Below are 20,763 nucleotides of genomic sequence, written 5' to 3' on the forward strand. Positions count from 1 at the left end.
ATCATGTGATCAAAGTGGAAGACAGCAAAATACAATATTATCTAAACATAATATTGTTGAACTTTTCAAGTGGAACACCAAGTCAGATGGCTGTGTCCCAAATAACTACTCAGCTGTTGCTATTTACAGCAGTTTTACGAACCCTAAGAGGCACGAATACGTAAACAATAAATGTCCAGCACCTTAAAATGAACAAATGAACACTTCTGCTTTTACTTTATGAGGTTTTATTTTTGACAATCTGTTGAGGTTTCCGTTACTAAAGACTGCAATGTCTTGCTCATTCTTTAATGTGAAGTGAAACTGTAACCACTATTTACTGGAAGCATTTAACTCAACCCCCATACACACACACACACACACACACACACACAGACCCACAAACACAAAAGCCCTGTCTCAAGGTAAGTGTCACAACTCATCCATTTTGCACAACCAACCATTCTCCACTGATGTGTACATTAGATTGTCTGGTTTCATGCTGACAGGAAGGAGGCAGGTTGTGCCTTGCTTCTTACGGCTCCACCTTAGAACAAAATGTTGATCTGTAGCAGTGGCACAGAGTAAAATATAATAACCATGGTGTCTGAGAGGCCATTTTAGTTAGAACACTAGAACAGTAGTTCGTTATAGATGTGAAATTTATTGACAAGTGCAGACTTTAATTTAAACCCTGAAATGAAGGTAGCAAAACACAAACTATAATTAGACAACACAGGTAATAGTGAGTGTTCTAGTTTCACAGTCTGTCCACTATTGGTTTGTCTGTGTGTCTGCACACTAGTGCATAGTTACAAAGGAAACCTCAAACAGGCACCAAGCATTCAATTACACAAAACATTACCACTACAAATTCATGTAGTGTCTGCACACAGACACTGGCAAGATCTAAAAATCACATACATATATAAAATAAGTAGAATCTGCAGTGAGAGGGTCTTTTCTACCACTAACAGAAGACACAGGTGATATTGTGTCTTATAATGTCTAATAAATGTCCATCTCTGATTTTGCTGTTGTCCCTTTATTTTTAGAGAATACTCCCTCAACATCCAGTCTTTCAAGAGTCCCAAACCACTCTCTAAAAAACCTTCTCCTGCACAAATCAACAATTCCTCCATCTCCGGGGTTGCTTTTCTTCATCATTGGCTGCTATGTCATATTTCCACCGATGCTATTTTGGGTCTTACTGACTCTGGCAGACCGTGGACCCGCTCTTGGCCCCTGCAGCAGCCTTCTTGCGCCTCTTGTTGAGGAGTGGGTTGCTGGAAGTGTCAAGATCCTTTATCTTCACCTGGTCGTAGTCCACACGCATAGTCGCTAAAGCACTGGTCATCTCTTCCTATTACAGACAGGGCAGATGGATGATTGTAGAAATGTATTAGCTCAGCTAGGAATAATCAACTGGTGTTTTAGCATATTCAAATTTTTGAAGGCAGATGGAAAGAAACAATTACTTAGCGAGGAGCTTCCTCTAGTCTCCAATCGGTTAAACTGTGGATGTAACAAGTCTTTATGCTAAGCTAAGCTAACCAACTGCCAACTTATATTTAACGTATACAACTCCAATTGAATTAAATTGTGAAAGAATAATTGCGGATGCCAAAGTGTCAGACTGTTCCATTAAAGCCTGTAGGGTTCATTCATTTACTAAACGATTCATACTGTGACAAGGCAGAGAAAAGGTCCAGTAACATTTTTATCGCTGGCAGAGTTCAAAAGAACCCAAGACAAAACTGGCCTCAAACTGTACAAAGCGTGGTGAAATGTCTGCTCTGTAAACTTGGGCTGAGAGTTACAGCCATTCAAATGTTAACTCTTAAACCTTTCGTTGTTTATTGTTCTTGATTGGAGGCCACTTGTCAGTCGAGAGCTGCGTGAAAAGAATGTAACGCCTTGTTTTTGTACTTTGGAGAAGTGGTTGTTCAGTGCAATCTAAAGTTTTTACGCAATGTGGCAGTGCTCATTGCAGGACTGAGCACTTGCGTATTGTGTGCATATCATTTTGAATACATTTCTTATCACCACATTCTCAGTTATTGACTTGACTCATGATGTTTGCTCACATTTACACTGTAAATGTGAAAAATGCCATTGCTTAACATTTTGTATGTTTCTGGGAAATTCAACTCACTGTGATGTGTGAACATATTCTTTTTAAATCATAGAAAAAGATTTGAAAAGAACAGCACAGTGTTTTATTTTATGTGTGTGTGTGTGTGTGTATATGTGTGTCCATGCATCCATCCATTATCTTAACCACTTATCCTGTTCAGAGTCGTGTGGCCTGGAGACTGTCCCAGTTGTCATAGAGTGAGAGTTTGGGGGGTACACTCTTAACAGGTCACCAGTCTATTTGAGGGCCAACACAGAGAGACATACACAGACAGACAAGCTTTTACACTCACATTCACACCTACAGGGAATTTAGAGTCTCCGATTTGGAATTTGGGAGAAAACCTGACCATCTGGAGGAAACCCACGCAAGCACATGAGATCATGCAAACTCCACACAGAAAGGCTGCAGCTGGCCAGTGGATGTGAACCAGGGACTTTCTAGCTGAGGTTGCAGCGCTGACGACTCCATCACTGTGCTGCCATTTGTCTTTGTGCAATCTTTAAATGAACTATAAATTAAACTAATCATTGTTAAATTAAATTAAACTAAGCATTGTTAAATTAAATTAAACCAATCATTGTTACCACTGTTACCACTCCCCCCTGGTGGCCAACTTGCAACATTAAGGTGGAGACACACACACACACACACACACACACACACACAAATGCACTCTCTCACAGAAAAAAAATGGTGCAACATTGTAAGTGGTTTTGTTCATTCTAAGATGTAAAACAATTATATAAAATTTACAAACCAATGTTAAAATTATAGCAGCAATGCTCCTAATAATAATTATAACAGCCTCACTATATATCATTATTGGTGTGGAATGTGAAGATATGTGTCACACATATATATTGCAATTCTGACCATTTCCTCCCCATCTTTGATTATTTTTAAACTGAAAACTGGGCTTTACTACAAATAAAAGTCAGAATATCTGAGCTTTCAATGCACTGGTTTTAATCCCTGTTTCTGAATCTCTCTATCGTCACTCCTCATGTTTTACGGAAATGAACCTAATCTTTGGTAGTGATGCATTAGCAGCTTGTAATGTCAAAAAATGACCAGAGGGGGACAGTGTTGTTGCTCTACTGACCTTCACATCTTCCCACATGTCTCTGTCTTCAGTCAGGACGCGGGTGGTGTGGAGCGGAGTGGAGGGAACCATCATGGACTGCTGCAGAGTGCAAACACCCACACATACACATGAGCAAGCACCCAGACAGGAAGTAGTGGATGAAGTATACAATGTCTTTTTGCCTTGATACACACTTACATTGATCCAAGGGTGGTTCATAAATTGAGAAATGGTCATTCTCTCATTAGGGTCTGTCTTCAGTAGCTGGTGAATTAAATCTTTTGCTGGAAGAACAGAAAGCAAAAATGACAACATTATCACCAGCAAGATACACACAAGCTTTTGATCCGTTCCTCTAGGCCAGTACTTATGTAAACTATAATTGAGTGATTTTCTGTATTTACAGAGACTACACTCAGAGACTGCACATTAAGGTTGATGAGGTTGTAGCTCAAAAGAATAAACAAGGCAAATTAAAGCATATCTCAGTGTTTCCTTTACACTATCTAATGTGATATTTTCACCCAGCAGTAGTCAAGCATGTACTGAGAGTTTCTTTATAAGAACCACTTTGACTAGGTCATCCAGTAAACCTGTAAAGTCAGAGTTTGTGCAGCACTGTGGTTTTATGGTTTCCTGTTTTTGACAGGAAGTTTTAAAGTGAGGCCATACCCATACTGATGCAGATAAATGAAAGAGCTGTTCACGTGTTAGTTGAAACTCTTCAACATAAGCATTTCTGATAAATTTACTCTACTGGCCACAGTAACAAACGCTAAGTCAGAAAGAAAACTTTTACCAGGACCAGAAAATGTTGAACAACACAACGCTTTCAAATGGGTCAGCATGGTCTCAGTGTGTGAGTTTTGTCTGGAGGGATTCTTACCTTCCTGCGACACCTCAGCCCACTCAGGGTTGGGGAACTCATACTGGCCCATCCTGATTCTCCTCTTCATCCCTGGTGAAATGGCCTGGCCCGTGTTGGAGTAAAATGGGGGGAAGCCGCACAAACTAGTGAAAAAAGCCAGACGGCCATTTTAAAAACCTAGACTTTGTTTAAATATATCAATAAAGACACTGCATTAACAAACATTTATTTGTAAATTTGTGCACTTCCAACCACTAACACACAGTACTTACAGGATGTACATGATGACGCCCAAAGACCACATGTCACATGACTTGTCATATTTCTCTGGACCCAAAACCTCAGGAGCTTATCAATTGTGATAAACATAGATAAAGCACACAAACAGAGATTAATGTTGTACTGCATAGGTGAAAAACTACTTTGCTGCATAGTTTTTCAAGTTGAAATTTTAGCCGTTTTCAATAGCCGTTTTCTGCCAAAATGCTACATAATTATCAGAAAAGAATGTAAAACAACATACCCACATAGTACGGTGTATAACAGGGAGTCTGTAGTGAGTTGTGTAGCGTGGTCTCCTTTGCAAAGCCAAAATCTGTCAGTTTTAGGACCCCGTTTTTGTCTTTAGTGGTGTACAGCAGATTCTCTGGCTGCCGAGGAAGGCAGAAGAAGCAAAAGGAACATATTAAAACTTACTTTAATTACTCAGATCTTACGAGATGCTGTTTGATCCGTGATGATCTCTGTGCACCTTGATGTCTCTGTGTGCAATGTCAATGTTATGGAGAAATTCGATGGCCGTGCCGATGTCCCTCATAATCTCAGACGCCTCTGGGATGAAAAGAGAAAAACACACACTCTCAAACCATAACGCAATTCAAATATTACACTCCGACGTTTTTTTTCGAGATGTCAAGAATAAATCTTTCCTGGTAATAATGGGTCTTTCTGGATGTGTTCATTACGTCCTCCATCTCATTATCACTCCTCACCTTTCTCAGTGAAGGCCTGGTCTCCCCTGGCCTGGATTCGGCTGAACAGCTCCCCTCCTTCCATACTGAAATCACACACACACAGACACACACAGACACACACACACCATTTATAATCTGCACAAATGACTCTCCACAGAATAATGTAAAAGGCATATTATTAAACTGAGCAGAGATGCCAATGATGAATTCATCAAGGCCAGCGCTAATAAATCAGTGTTTTATTAGACAACTATATCAATTCCTGTATAGTAAGTAAACTGTGCAGGTGCTGAGCAGGCTGAAAGCAGCAGCAAACAATTCATATACATTCATATACACTGTGCTCTAAGCTAAGCTTGAGTTGTTTTACAGCTCAACTCACTGAGCTCTTTCAAGTTAAGCTTTCAGTTTCTTGCAAAGAGGAATGTGAAACTGCACAAATACACAGTGAGTCTAATTCAGTGAAACAGAAAAGAACAGGATCAAAGAAGCAGAAGGGGAGAAGCCAAAAAAATCTTCATTTTAAAAGAATCAACAGGGTTTACATGAAATGATACAGTATTTTGTTACTTGGACAATTCAAACATTACTATGACTTATATTTATTTCTATTTATCTTCTCTGGAGTCTTATTTACACGATGATTCGTTGAACTATTTGATGATCTTAAAAACCGCATAGATTATTTGAGTCAACACATTATTCTGATTACATTTAACACCTCAGACCTGTGACCTGGTTCATTTCAGATACTCTCACCACAAAAAAATGTTGCAGTTTCAGGATCAGATGCTTGTGCTTCCCACTCCCCATTTTCACAACCTCACATCAAACAGCCCTCACTGATGCCTGAAACTCTCCCTTCTGTTCCTCAGAAAGGTTTGTTTGTGCTCATTGTGATGTGGACATATTTTAATGTTCATTAAGTGAGGGTGTACTTTTTGTGGTTTAGAGATGATCTGATGGCTGAGATAAAAATATGTGTGTGGCTGTGAGTTAAACTGAAGCAGGTCACTGCTGCAAGAGAATACGAGAAAACGCACACAAGGTCGCTGCATACAGTACACAACGCAAACAGTTGCTGTGTCAACAGATGTAATGATGATGCTTATGTGTTAGTCACATTAGTCACAGGACAGTGTTATTTCCCTTTATGGCTGTTTCTCTTCTTTTTCTGAATTATGTTTTATTTCATCCACAAGATGCAAAAAGAAACAATATACAGTCCAGAGATCTCATACTATCTACGGAATGAGAGTAAACACACACACACGGCTTAATTTTTTTTATGAGCTAAATAGATAATAGAAATGTGAGTGTGAATGGTTGTCTGTCTGTATATGTCTCTGTGTGTTGGCCCTGAGCTAGACTGAACACCTGTTGAGTGTGTACTATACCTCTTGCCCTATATGACAGCTAGGATAGGCTCAGGCCCCTCATGACCATACACAGGATAAACGCTTACAGATAATGGATACATATGATATATAATATAGTATAATATAATATGTATTTATTTTCTTTTGGTTAATTACTTAACGTTAAATTTGTTGAGACACAATTTTACTTGAATTATGGCGCACAGATAATGCTGCACCGTAAAACAAACAGTGTTATTTGACAGAAGGAACATATTGAAACATATTGACCAACATCTTGGTGTGTTTGTGTTTAGCCAAGTTTCATGGGAAATACTGTAGTCCTATATATGGAAATACACCCTAACCCTAATTCTATACATTTCCTCAACTTCAAAAGCCATTTATCATATTTAAACAAATTTATATAATATGTGGTGGTACAGAAAACTACAGTAAAAACATAATAGATTAATGTCATAGCTACGGTTTTAGCTTACAGTTTGTTTATGGTTATCTGTGTGATTCAAGTACTGTACCATAAAGACTGTATTTATTTATAGTGATGGCAGAACTGAGAAGATGAGAGTTAAAATCTCTATTTACAACAGAGCAAAACAAATTTAAAAAACACCTGTGGAAACTCTGAGCAAAGTGCAACTTCCTCTTTTCTGGTCAACAAAAAGACAACGTTGCTGGACGGATCTAACAGCTTATATTCAAAACAATTTTATTTAAACAGACAGTTAAATGAATTGACACAATCTTTAAATATCTTTACGCCTATTAAGGCGTGTAACTTTTGGAGCTTTCCGGTTTTGAGCCAGATTGAAAAGCAGGATTTATCACTGTCTAAATAAGTCTACTTTTCAAGTGTGTCTTAAAACAGTGTATTTTGCTGTCAAGGGAAGCATTCGAATAGGTCGGGGAGAGCAAGCTGATAGTAACTGATAGTAGAGTGGTGAAATGTGAATCCTACCACTCCATGATGATTAGCAGACATTTCTTCCCATGATGCATGTTCTCGTACAAGCTGAGTATGCGAACGATGTACGGCCCCCCTGATACTCGCCAGTGAAGCTCCACCTCTCGCCTCGCTTTGGGACTGTCGTAGAGAATCTGGCAGGGACAGACAAGTCATGATTACAAAAATGTATTTTCAGAGTGTGCGACACTGATTGATATTACAATGGTTCACACGGTGTTGGAGTGGCATGTGTCATTCTGCGCGTTACGTGAAACATAAATAAATAGGAGCTTGGCATCTTAGATTATCATCTGGTCAAATGTCAGCAAGAAGAAGCTTGTGACTTATTTTTAGGTATTAAACTGTGTGTATAAAGAGTTAAAACTAGGCGTGTTAGAGCAGTTAATTGTGGTAAATTACTTTAGGTCTATAAAAAAAACCCACACACATTTTTATGATTTATTATGTATTATGAGTTTATTATGATTACATAATAAACTCAAAACAGCTGTTAAAAGCAGTCACTTTTAACTTTTGGACCAGGACTATAAAAGATGTCACTATAGAGCACACTCCATTGTCCTGTAATTGAAGCCATGGTAGTTCTCACATTAGATTTTGACTGTCTCCACAGCTCCACGTGTAGGCAACATGATGTGCGTTTGACACATACACAGGCGCACACACACACAGCAGACTGTGGACCTTGACATAACACACATCTTCAGTCATGGTGTATTTTTGGACTTGACATTGATGGAGTGATCTCCTGCAGTTCACAAGGCTGGTTTGGTCTCAGCCTGAGCCTGGAGTGCATAATACACATACAGGCTGACTCATTGATGCATGACAGACACACGCACGCACGCACGCACACACACACATACACACACACACACAAACAATCTTTGTGTGGAGCCTTTAAATAATTTAAATATAAAAAGCACATTTATACATTTTACGATTCAGTTGTGTGGGTGTAACTAACGTTGGGTTTTAGTTTTTTTATGTCAAAGAGGAAGTAAGGAATTCAGAGAACAGAGTGTTGAAAGTAGAAGTTGAGGGTTTTCCGGTGACTTTCTTCTCTAATCTACTAATACATGTGTCCTTTTGTTGTCCTATTGTTCCACCTCACCCACTGAGCTTGATGTTGAGCCAAGCAGTGCACTGGTTAAATTGTCCTTTCTCATTTATATCTTTATGACTACAATCAAAGCAGCCAGCATGTGAACTGGTTTCCTTCATTGTATGCAATGTCACAGATTTGGCTTTAATAAAAGAGGACTGTGCTGATTAACTACACATTAAACAGGATGAGACAGATATTTTTCTGATGTGTAGTGACATCATGGAGACCAAATTCATGATTTGCTGAAGCACACACTGGTGTGTGTGTGTGTGTGTGTGTGTGTGTGTGTGTTTACTACACACAACCAGAATCCTCATCTTCAATTAATACACACACGTACACACACACACACATTTACACATGTTTACACTCTTCACATTAAATATTAGAGCCTATCAGAGTGCTGGTCTTTATATCTTGATGAGAAAGCCGTTTATCTTTACAATTCCTACTAATAAAGTGCTGCTCATAAAGTCCTTAGTAATGTGGGCTAGGAAGTGGTGTAGAGTTAAACATTAATGAAAACCTATGGAAATTTAATAATAACAATAATATATCATGAGCTCTGAGACAGCACTTTGTGCTAAACTGTAATGTGCTTATGATGACAATGCTAACACATAACATTAGCAGGTAATGTGCCATAATCACTATAGAAGTTTACCTTTACAAAGTACAGTTTAACAAAATGTTAAAGTAATCCATGCAAAATGTGTCAAGATGTTGACACATGGCCAACTGAGCACCTCAGTTGGCCATGTGTCATGAAGTCAACGTTATTAAGATATTTTAGTGTGGAAAAATTATGCAGTGCCAGGCCTAGGGCCATATATTTTTACAATAAGAAAAGAGAGAATAATAACATAGATAGCAAAGATGCACATATTCACTATGTTTAGTTTGAAAAAGAACCACACATTTTAGTGTAGATAACACTGTACACACAAATGTGAATAAAATCCCCAGTAAACATCGCCATTAGACCATAATAAGATCTTCCTCTGTGGTGTACAAGAAAAAAATGTGATGGGGTGATGTACACCAACGCAACTTCCAGCTATTTTGAATACTGCAAAAATCAACCACAGGGGTTACTGAGGTTGTATTCTGATTAATTGACTCAAGGCAACCTTCTACTAAGGGACAATTCAATAAGATAATGAGCAACAACAGATAAAACCTGAGAGTCACTGATGACTAGCAAGCCCAAATCTCTGAGACTGAAGAGCTTGTTTACAGCATTGGCAGCATGGTGTAAGCGGCCATGAGATTTGAGTGGAGTTTTCAAAATCGAGATGTCTTCCATGCGCTGCCTGATCACACCACAGATTATTTAATAACACAATGCTCTCTGTGGGTCTCAGAGGAAATCCAGATGTCTCACATGTTTGCCAGTGGGCTGACCACAAAGGTGAGCATACGCAAAGCCACTTTAAACAGGGTTTTGACTATAATTGGAAGCCCGTACTCACAGCTTTACCTCATACAGCTTTCCGTGTGCTAAGCTCAAAGGCACTTAACACGCTAAAATGGAACAATCTCTGGCCAGATTTGTTCTACTAATTGTATTAAGAGTAAATGGTGGCGCTCAAGATGCCTGCCAAGAACCATGGGGCTCTCTCAGGTCCCTCTCCTCCCAGGAGTCAGACAAATCCAAGTTAAAAGAATCCTAATGACTGTAACTGAATTACAGCAAAGTATGGCTCCCCTCCAGCTCTTCTGCAAAGTGGATTAACCCAATACCCATTCATTATGTTAGCGCTCAGAGCAACAGTTAATTAAAAAGCCAGTGAGCTGGTCAAATCTCCTCACCCCCATCCAATTCAAACACACTTGATTATTTCCTTTGGTTTTGTGTTTACCCAGAGATTAAAAAAATACAAAAGTGCTTCAACGTTTTTCCAGTGTAAATGGTAAATGGTCTGCATTTGTATAGCACTTTTTTACCTATTGGCACTCAAATCGCTTTACAGTGCTTCTTATTCACCCATTCACACTCACAATCACACACTGATGGGGGAGCTGCTATGCAGCTGGCCAACGCTCACCGGGAGCAACTAAGTTGGGGTTCAGTGTCTTGTTCAAGGACACTTTGACATGTGACCGGAGGGGCCGGACCTATTTACTTTATAGGTACCTGATGGGCAAGAAATGACAAAAACTTTCAGCCCAATCTCATTTAAAAGCAAACAAACAGGTGGCAGAAAAAAATACAAAAAAGAGTGCTTTTCTGTTTCCTCTCTGGCCCCTCAAACTATGAAACAGGTTCCACCGGCCTACTTTCCCTGTTCTGGGTGCAGTCAGTAGTCACAGTTACAACTCATTCTTGTACTGTGATACCATGTAAACAGCTCCTTGTTCTGTAGAAGTTTCTGCTTTTGTATTAGTGCTGACCCCCCTGAAAAATATCTAAGTTTCAATTCAGCAAGTAGCCTGGAGAGTTTATAACATAAGTTTTTTTAATTGTTCTGCTACAGTTTCATTTGCTATCTCATCTTGTTTGTCTCTGTCTCTCCCACCGTGTACTGCTCTGCTTGTGACTCTGGTGCTGCCTGCTGTAGCAGATGGATTACTGTAAGCCAGTAAAGCTCTATGAGTCTGTAGCCCAGTGCTGACAGGTGACACGTGCATACGTGCTCGGCGGAAGGTGTGTCTGAGTTTCCACTGCTCCCAGAATAAGGTCTCACAATCTAAATTCGCGTATCTCTAAGAAACATGTGTAACCTGTCAGAGTGTATGGCCAGACAACCACCCAAACTTTAATCCCATTCTGCGATTACACATGTAGACCATGTGAGGCCAGGGGAACATGTACAGTACCTGTCAAACCCAGTCTGAGCAGCAGGAACAAGTACACTGTACATGCAAATGCATAGGCAACATGGATGCACATTGGCTAGGGTCTTCAAGCGCACACACACACACACACACACACACAGAGACACAAACAAACACATTACAAGCAGCAAAAGTAGGTTAAACCATTATAACTGGAGAGGTACTCCACATCACAAAATTGGATTTTCTTAGTTGCTATGGAAAACTTCTCTGTTAATTCTTCTGTGAGTGGGTCTGACCGCACTTAAGTCAAACCTGGCTACACTGTCAGCCCAGTTAAACTAATAGCTCCAACACTTCAGATAAAAAACATTGAAAAGAAGGTGTACACAGATCTTAAGATTGCAAAGCTCATGAATCAGTAGTACATTTTATTTTTAAAGACAAATAAGAGAAATTAAATTAGAGATGAGAGAAATTAGAAATTAGACAAATGAACCAATATACACAAGTGAAATTCATGTAACATAGACTTCAGTATTCATATGATCATCTGGGAACCACACACTGTGTACATATGTAATTATACTATGAGAAAATACACAACTAATATCTAAAATTGCTAACTGGGCCACTTCAATTCTACAAGAGTGTAAACTGGGCTGGGATCTATCATCTCCACCTTGCATCTAACACTCTCATAGGTGTCAGGTGTCTTCTTCAGTACCTTTAATGCGCACTTCTCTCCAGTCTTCTTATTGAAGCACTCGAGGACTTTGCCATTGATCCCTAAGCCCAGAACCTGACTGGAGATCTTATAATCGTCTGTCACTGCGTTACGTTTTATCTCCAGTTTAGGATAAACGGGCAGGGGGAAGTGTGTGGGTTCGGTGCCCGCGTCGCTTATGTCAGTTGCGGGGGCAGCAGGTTGCTGCTGTGCCGGCTCGTCAGACGGGGAGTCTGGCTCTGCCTCAGCCTTTGGCGCTTGCAGCGGTTGCTCCTTTCCGTTTCCATTTTGTAGCATGTTCACATCGGCTCGTTGTCACCAGCGGTGCTAAGGAGGAGAACGTGTGAGTAATTCACCAAAGTAATGCGCTGACTATGGCTGTCCTTCGGTAATAGCGCACGGCAGACCGAAGTCCTCTGGTGCGTCTGGCTCTCCTGGGCACCGAAGCCGCTCTAATGACTCCACTCAGTAAATCCACCGTATCTACACTTTATCCTATTAAAACTGGTTTCAACTACACACAGTTTTCTCACTGAACGTCAGTACCCGTTTTCATTTAAGAACCGGTCTTTCAACATTAACGTTCCACAGCTCAAAGAAACGCGAATAAGAGTAAAATGAGATAGTCACAGACTTCTTCCTGTCAGAGATGTCTTTTGACTGGCAGCGGCGGTGACAATCATGTGGTCACTTTCCCGGTGATCTGGTGCGCGTTGCTTGTGTTCTCGTGGCGAGTCCCTGTCACTGTTAAGCACCACCTCCTTCAGTTAAATGATATTTCTTAACTGGTCCTATGTGGCCGCCTTAAAGGAGCAGGGGAATGTTCAGTGTGAGGGACACGCGGAGCTGCTCGTTGTCTGACGACATATGGTTTTGAAAGGTTAAAGTATATTAAAGTGTTAATTGGTGGAGCGGGATCACTCTAACCAGCCTCTTCCAAACAAGAAAGTAAATAACGGGTGTAAAGGACAATATCACATTAATGTTCACTGTGAAAAACTATTTCTTTTACAGACTAAATCAATTTTAATTAGCAACATATGATGCACAGAGAAAACATTGTGCCTGATCTAAATGTGTTTGCATCGTTTAGTAGTCCAGTGCACATATGAGGGCGACTCCCCGTTTGATCCAGTGTCTTTGACTCTGATCTGTAGGCAGCTCCACTGCGATCACATAGTTAGTGGAATGACCAGTAGTGGAGAGTGTCCCTACAAAAGAACACAGAGCAATTCAATGAGACGCAAACACCCACCCACACACACACACATCTGAAATGTTTGCCTTTGAAATGTTTGTATTATTTAATTCCTGCATTTTTAGTTAAGCAGTCTAACATGTCAGCACTGGTTGCTGCATAGCCAGCAACCAGTGCTGGTTACTGTGAGGTTGCTGTGAGGTGGAAAATAGAGCTTCACTTTCAGACACTCCGTGAAACAGGACACTAACTGGAGTCTATTCTGGGTGAGTGATAAAACCACCAAAAAGGAGATGCACACAAACACTAGAGCCAACACCCAATCACACTGACAGTTCATAACAGGTTTCAGAGACAGTTTCACAGATGGGGGGTTAATCGATTGCCTTAATCACTTTTTTCAGCTTTGTAGTTAGGCACTGACTGATCTGTTTGGTGTAATAATACACAGTTGACTGTAAGTACTGACCAGCACGTGTGAGCGTCTTGTAGATAGGGCAGATGTAGACCCCAGATGCTGGAGGTCTGCGGTTAGGTTTGGGGATCAGCCAGATAACAGCCATTTCTGTGTGGAGCTCTTTGGGTCTGGACTCTGTGAGCTGACCTGCCCCATTATCCCAGCGAGCACCCTCCAGGAATAGGCCATGAATGTAGCAGCCCGTGTTAGGTTTCTCTTTTATCTCTGATACTAACTTTACTATTACCTAAGAGAGGAAGTAAGAGAAAAGAAATTTAGAGGAAACTGAGTCACAGATGAGAACATTTAAAAACTTGAAAGTCATTTTATGGGAAAAACTGTGCACTGTGCAATCCTTTAAAGACTGCCAGACAAGCTGCTTACTGTCTGACCTCAAAGTCAAATCCAATTGTGTCAATGGAGGTGCCAGAGCGACGGGCATAATTCTGGAGGGTTCCGGTGAGAAAAGCTTGTGGGAAAAAGAACCCGCTAATCCAGAAGACAGGTGGAATGCCTTTAGAGATCCATCTCCGCAGGAAATTGATCCTCTGAAGAAGGTCTGACACCCAGGAGGCTAGAGGTTTCAGAGATGGGTAGGCCTAGAGTACGAGAGATACATGGGCAGTTGAACAGTTATGTATTCTTTGAAAGCAGATTATGAAATTTACATTTACATTTGAGTCATCTGGCAGACACTTTAGACGCAAAGCAACTTGCAACTGAGGAACAAGGCAAGCAAAAATATAGGTCAAGGACAAAACATTACAGCAAAGTGCTATGAGAAGAAGCGTTTTCATTTTATGAAATGCTAGCGGAAAAAAAAGAACAATAGGAAGCTTTATTTTTTATTTTTTTAATTGCATCAATGGCATAGAAAGAGTTCTGTCTTCAGCAGTTTTTTTTTTGAAGATTGGTAGTGAGGCTGCTGAAGTTATCAGATCAGAACAGGAATGCCACCAAAAGCCTGAAATCCTCCCTAATGGCATAGAGTTAAAAAAAATAGATGGATATCAAAAATTTGTTCAGTTCCAGGAACATGCTTTAACATTTTGTATTTTACCAAAGTTCCCGTGTATATTGAGTTTTGTTAGTCAGGGTTTCTTTTTAAAGTTACCCAGGGTGAGACAAATATAGCACAAGCATGCCTACTAGTGTTTACATTGTGTTATATAAAACTAGTATTTAAAAAACATATTATTTAGTAAATTCTTTATTTCCATGCATTTTTAAATGTATTTTTCAATAGTTGATATGTTAGGGGTTTTACTAATATGTTATACAATTGACATGTGACCACTGATCGCTAACCCAAAGAAGTTCATAAGGGGAATAACGTGTATGTGTGTAGTCTTGCCTTGGCTTTCCACATATCAGGCACCACATTGTTGAACAGGCTGTTGGCCATAAGCTCCAGTTCTGATGACATCACCACTAAACCCTTCAAAGCCTTCACGATATCAGTGAGACTATGAGAGATAACTACAAGCAACTTGTTATATCTGTAAGACAAAAGATACAAGGGCAACAAGTAAATTACTAATGCATCAGAAATGGCCAAAAATTTAACAAAAGTTAAATTGTCTGATTACCCAAAAAACAAACTGCACATCAAATGTAACAAACAAAACATAATAAGAAAAGGCAAAGATTCACCTAATATCACCTAAAAAATTATAGCAGCTCTTTTATTTACGCACAGTATTTAAGGAACACTATACTTTGTATTTACAAAAGGCCGATAGGACTGCTGATCAATAGCATGACTCCGCTAAGACTGTGTCAGGTTAACAGATTTCTGACTTCCCAACCTCACTGTAAACAAGCTTCTGAAATGATAAACAGCAGTAGCAGCTGACATGCACACAAATAAAAAAGTTGTTATTATTACACTATGATTACAAACCATATCATTATGGTTACTGGCTGTGAATTTCAAGGGTACAATTTTAGCTACTAGTCTCAAATAGATATGTGAGATGAAAGGTTTCATATGTAAGTATTATTTTCATCTCAAAAATGAAATAGTGTCACAGTTACACAAAGACAGAAGATGAAATAAGAAGCAAGCTCTCTAGTGGTTCGTCATGTTATTTTAAAGGGCAATCAAGTGTTACCTGATGACCTCCTGGATGAGCACTGTGTTCATGGACTCTTCATAGAGGACTGGGTATTTTTCCATCACTTCTTGAACACTGAAAGGCGGAGGGATCTTTTCAGCGATGCCCGCCACTATCTCCTCCACTATCTACAGTAAAGATATCAGAATCTGAATTAGAAATACTTTATTAATCTGCAAGGGTAAATTGTTTACGGGAGGGGAGATTACAAATGGTACTCACATTTACTGTTTCACCCTTGGTCAACTCATTTCTGTTACGTACTATATATAACTCTGTACCAATCACAATCCAATTCCTGTCAAGCTACACTACCTTATTAATTTAACTAGAAAGAGAAAATGATGGTGCCTTCTATTCTCAACCTGCATTCTATTAATTAACATACAAATCATGACAATGGATGAGTGAGTGAAAACAAATCAGTCAATATCTGTACCTCCTCCAACGTTTTGCCTCCAGTAGATGCAGCTCGAGGCTGCAAGCAAACCACAGCTCCCAGCAGGGCGAAGGTCTCATTCTGGGCAAAGCTGATGTTTGCGTTGTCATGGAGACCAAAGATCTCAGGCGTATCATTGATGGGCAAACTACGGATGTATGCCAAGTAACCCTAGGGTCGGAATTGCCATCACAACATATGTTAAGAAAAATCAAGAGATGGTAAAGTATTTAAAGCCGTTATTAACATGCAACATCAACTCTTGTAGAACTGCAGATGTGTATACTTCTAATTTTTTGCAACATGTCAAAAATACTTTAAGTCTTACTACTTATATTTTCATGTTGGTTAAAAAGGCAGCAAAAACAGAAAACCTTTTTATTTTCAACTCGTAAAGGAACAAACTCAAACTCATAAAAGTAGAGATATGACTAGTTTCTTAATTTTTGGGGGGGATAAATAATTGAAAAAGTACTGTCATATGACTTCATTGACTTTCATTAAGTTACACTGGCTCATATTCTGCATTCTAGTAACAGACATTTAAATCCTAAAGCTGTTCGGATCTTTGGTCATTTAAATTTTTACGATTTCATTTATACTTAATTCATATTTGAAGGATGTGCATCAATGATGACATGTCTCAGTGTGCTGCAGCTCAAAGGTGGTTTCACCCATTTTTTGAAGATTAATGCAAAGATTTATTACTGTGTATGTTTGCTTATTACAAAAGTATTTCTTACTTTAGTTGCCAGTTTAGTTACTGTAATGCTTCATCAATGCTTGACTGTCTTGCAAGGTAAAACGTCTTAAAAACTCACCCTGATGTAAGTTGTGAGTTAGGCTTCGAGCCTTAACCATAGGTGATTTTTTGGAGTATACATGCCACCGAACCAGACAAAGTTTCAGTTTAATGCACTATTGTTATTAGTCTTCTGAATGTTCTTTTACGTATCTAACCTGGACATCCAGTTTAGTGTCTATCTGCCGGTAGACTCCAGATGAAGAGTAGACATGATCATCAACAAGAACAGCCGAACAGTAGAAATCTTCCAGCACACTGAGAAGACATCGTCTGTCCCAGTCATCTGTCACACGACCACCATAATTAATTTCCCCTGCAGTGTATTTTAGCACCTGGTAAGGTAGAGGACAAAAATTAAAAACAGGCAAATGAAGAACATGCATAAACATACACTGTTTAGCTGAGCCAAAACGTATGTTTTCTAAAATAAGAAATAAAGAAATGTAAAATAAGAAATTTAAGCATACAAAAAAAAATAGGAGGAGGAACAAAGAACAGTGTAAAAGGACACTAAAGTGAGAAGGGCTGTTCTTTTAACATGTACTTAAAAAGCCTTTTCCTTATCACCTTGTATGGGATATCCTGATACTCATCCAGAAACATTTTGAGTTGGCTGATACAGATGTTCAAGTCGCCATCAGTGAACTCGTAAGGTATGTTGAAACCCAGAGGGCCAAACTTCCTTCGCTCCAAAGCAATTCCATGGAACAGACACAGAGACAGTAGCAAAGATTTGAAGTTTGATATCTGGAGATGAAAGACAAGGGGAAAAGAGCATGAGTTTAAGATATTTCTAGATATAAAATATTCTAAAACCATGGTTGTGTGACTGAAGAAGAAACTTACTTTGGTGGAAGAGGAGATAAAATCATTGGTGAGCCTTAGGTATGTTTTCTGAAGGTTGGCCTTAATGCCCCTGGGAGGCTCAATGGTCATCTTGGAACCATTTTGGAGAATGGATACCGGGAACTTGTTGCTGGGAAGACTTGTGAGCCACAGACGAAAGTCTTTGTGCACCTTTGAAGGGGGGTTGTACAGGCATTTACAATGAGTTCTAAAGGAACTAATTAAAACAAAGGACAATTCTGTGCGGCTTGTCTAACATTTGGTACACACGTAAGGCAGTTTAAGTGGTTAAGTTCTTTTTTGTTCTTTGTGTGTGAAGTTTTGTTGTTGTTTTTTTGTACAGGCATTTATACAGCTTCTGACCTTTGTTGGGCTGATGTTTTCAATCAGTCTCTCAAGGGAAGGCATCCAGCTGGGTGCCAGGTGACAGTTCTGGAAGAAGACCCATTGGCCTCTTTCCATGGCAGTGTGCATCATAGCCTCAGCCCAGGGGCCCTAAATCATACAACAGCAGAAACAAGGCAAATATGACAATATTTACAATAAGTTGCCAGTAAAAGAAAACTTCACACTGCCTCAATTTGAGACACAGTATCCATATTTTAAAGGCCTGATCCTCAATTAAAGCTACAATATACAACTTAGGCTAGTGCTAGCAGGGGACTCAAAATGACTCTACTATGGGTGTGTACATTAAAGGAAGTTCAGCCAGCAATTAGGTTTTAGATATGGAGACAATGTGTTTTTAATATGTTTATATTTCATTACAACCTGCAAAACCAGAAGACGCAATTGTGGTGTCCCAGAATGCAATCTGTAAAAGTAGTATGCTGCATTGCTCTGGCCTTTGGTCAGGAATAGTGATAACAATTAGCTGTTAGGTTGCTGGTCTTAATAGGCCAGGTTGGTATGGCACTGTTCTGTTGGAAAGTGATTTATCTTTCCTCAGGGTTAAAGACAATGTACTAAATACACTGAGAGAGAGAATTCCCAGGCATGCAGCAGGCCCTGACCTGTCCCTGTCCCAGAGAGATGGCATTCAGTTTTTTAGAGAATTGCATGACGTCAGCAAATTTGTAGAGGTCGGCAGCAGGGTCAGTGCCCGGGGAAAGGACAAAGATGAGCGGAGTGGAAGGGGATGACTCAGTGAAGATTGCAGATAGGTCTGATGTCTGTGGAATGATGGAGACAGAAAAAGTAACAAATCATATATAATGCTTGCCCCATAGAGTAGTGCAAGCAACAGAAATAAGTTTCAGCTGAAATAAGCATAGTATTGGAAGATTATTAGTATCACAGTCACACTTTTAAGCCAGTCACAGTGATAACTATGTTTCATTTCATACATATAATTTGTAACATGAACATTAAAGAAAAGGGAGAAAAGGACTCTACTTGAGGTTCTATGAAGCGTTGTCCTAACTGAGCCGAGACAAAGTCCTGCAAGCCTTGAATGAGGCAGTCAGACCTCAGACAACGAAGAACACACAACTTCTGGAATGAGTCCAACTCTGTGTCCCACTCTCCTGGTAGTGGCTCCCTATAGACAGACATAAACAAATACATACAATATTTGATACTGACACCTTCCGCACAGTTCAAACAAAGGAAGCGAGCAGCATTTAAGTTAGAGGTTATCTATGTGTGCCTGTGAGGCTGGTTGCTGTCAAATATTCTCTTGAAATTCTGCAGGTGTCCAGTGAAGCTCTCTGCAAGATTTTTGAAGTTGTCCAGAGCACTGAGGCCCAAGATGTCAAGCCAGGCACGCTCAGACAGCCAGCTTACTGCTGGGTTGGTCAGCTCTTGGGTGGGCATCCCTCCAGATAGGAGGTAGCGCCATTCAGCCTGAAAAAGAGAGACAATGGAGATTCATCAAATGCACTTGGATTAAGAGGACCAGTTTGTTTTGTTTTATGTGTTCCTACACAAGATTGAGCAAACAAGCAAATCACCAGTTAGAAAATCCAACTGCACTGTTTCTCACCATGTCAATTTTGTTCTCATTCATCAAGATGCGAGCACACAAAAGGAAGGAGAACATGAGCTTGTGCTTCTCAAACAAACTGCGACAAACATTACTGTACAGGCTGAAGGTGAAAAATTCATTGATGTTGGCGATTCTATTCTTCAGTGTGTCTGCAAGATACATATAAAGAAAATGTCAATAGCAAGTGTCATATAAATGTTCTCGTGAATTTCTTCTGCATATACGTACAATCTTGCAACAAAGCACAACATTTACTGTAAAAGAGCTCTCTACCTGCTCTTTCAGAGTTAGCAATGCCAGCCATGAAGATGCCAAGGTACCATTCCAAAGAATACTGGTACATTGGGTCAACATTAGACAGGTCCGATACGCAGAAGAACAGGATCTGCGCACGTACAGCCACTGGCACATACTCCAGTCGGGTTGCATCGATGTCCTTTTCTGTCTTTTCTGCCACTATCACTTTGGCCTGCCATGTAAACAAGCTTGCATTAGAACATAATCCAACAATGGTAGCTGCCGTGCTATGACATTTTGAAAAGAGTTGTACATGGGAAACGAGCCCTATGGTATATGCTAAAGATAAAGGGTCTGCCTGACCTTTATCTCTCCAGCTTTGATCTTTGAAGCCTCCAACACTTGAATAAGCTCTTCATTGTCCACAGGGTTTCCCTCTGTGGAGCTGAGCCGGAACAGGATCTCATCCTCAATTTCTTTCAGTTCCTGTTTCATCTTAGCATTGCTGATGATGAGTTGATTCTTAGCTTCCTCCAGGTCAGGACGCTCCTCAGCCACCACCTGGCCCAGCAATTGGTCCTGCAGGCCACTGATTAACAACAGATTTCATATTTAAACAAACACTAACAAGGAAACTGAGAATATATAATCTTTCAAACCTATCCATAGTAAC

At 39.9% G+C, this 20,763-nt stretch overlaps 2 protein-coding genes across 2 annotated transcripts in view; both read right to left on the bottom strand.

Annotated features, from left to right (window-relative positions):
- Positions 1-623: 623 nt before the first annotated feature.
- Positions 624-12,663, bottom strand: mapkapk3 (MAPK activated protein kinase 3). Its single transcript, XM_067504757.1, has 10 exons — positions 12,005-12,663; positions 7,383-7,522; positions 5,064-5,128; positions 4,823-4,902; positions 4,595-4,721; positions 4,344-4,419; positions 4,090-4,214; positions 3,402-3,487; positions 3,222-3,302; positions 624-1,342 (listed from the first exon to the last, which is right to left on the bottom strand). Exons 1-10 carry the CDS (start codon positions 12,299-12,301, stop codon positions 1,187-1,189), a joined length of 1,233 nt encoding a protein of 410 aa, XP_067360858.1. The 5' UTR covers positions 12,302-12,663; the 3' UTR covers positions 624-1,186.
- A 334-nt stretch (positions 12,664-12,997) lies between these two features.
- Positions 12,998-20,763, bottom strand: part of dnah1 (dynein, axonemal, heavy chain 1) — a 30,035-nt gene continuing 22,269 nt past the window's right edge. The window contains exons 61-76 of the mRNA XM_067504230.1: positions 20,454-20,679; positions 20,127-20,322; positions 19,851-20,002; positions 19,515-19,711; positions 19,262-19,406; positions 18,880-19,038; positions 18,230-18,361; positions 17,867-18,037; positions 17,588-17,767; positions 17,176-17,352; positions 16,216-16,386; positions 15,774-15,904; positions 15,014-15,158; positions 14,052-14,258; positions 13,672-13,906; positions 12,998-13,215 (exon numbers count right to left, since the gene is read on the bottom strand). Coding sequence (XP_067360331.1) covers positions 13,094-13,215; positions 13,672-13,906; positions 14,052-14,258; positions 15,014-15,158; positions 15,774-15,904; positions 16,216-16,386; positions 17,176-17,352; positions 17,588-17,767; positions 17,867-18,037; positions 18,230-18,361; positions 18,880-19,038; positions 19,262-19,406; positions 19,515-19,711; positions 19,851-20,002; positions 20,127-20,322; positions 20,454-20,679 — 2,746 coding nt within the window. The 3' untranslated portion in view covers positions 12,998-13,093. The remainder of the gene's footprint in view (positions 13,216-13,671; positions 13,907-14,051; positions 14,259-15,013; positions 15,159-15,773; positions 15,905-16,215; positions 16,387-17,175; positions 17,353-17,587; positions 17,768-17,866; positions 18,038-18,229; positions 18,362-18,879; positions 19,039-19,261; positions 19,407-19,514; positions 19,712-19,850; positions 20,003-20,126; positions 20,323-20,453; positions 20,680-20,763) is intronic.

Source organism: Channa argus, chromosome 5 (assembly GCF_033026475.1).
Source record: "Channa argus isolate prfri chromosome 5, Channa argus male v1.0, whole genome shotgun sequence".
In the NCBI taxonomy this organism is placed as follows: Eukaryota; Metazoa; Chordata; class Actinopteri; order Anabantiformes; family Channidae; genus Channa; species Channa argus.

Excerpts from the sequence above, each read along its gene's own strand:
- mapkapk3 (XM_067504757.1), bottom strand. The coding sequence starts at position 12,301 with ATGCTACAAAATGGAAACGGAAAGGAGCAACCGCTGCAAGCGCCAAAG. Across the intron at positions 4,903-5,063 it reads CCAGGCCTTCACTGAGAAAG|AGGCGTCTGAGATTATGAGG; the intron begins GTGAGGAGTGAT and ends TTTTCATCCCAG. Across the intron at positions 3,488-4,089 it reads GGCTGAGGTGTCGCAGGAAG|CAAAAGATTTAATTCACCAG; the intron begins GTAAGAATCCCT and ends CTGTTCTTCCAG.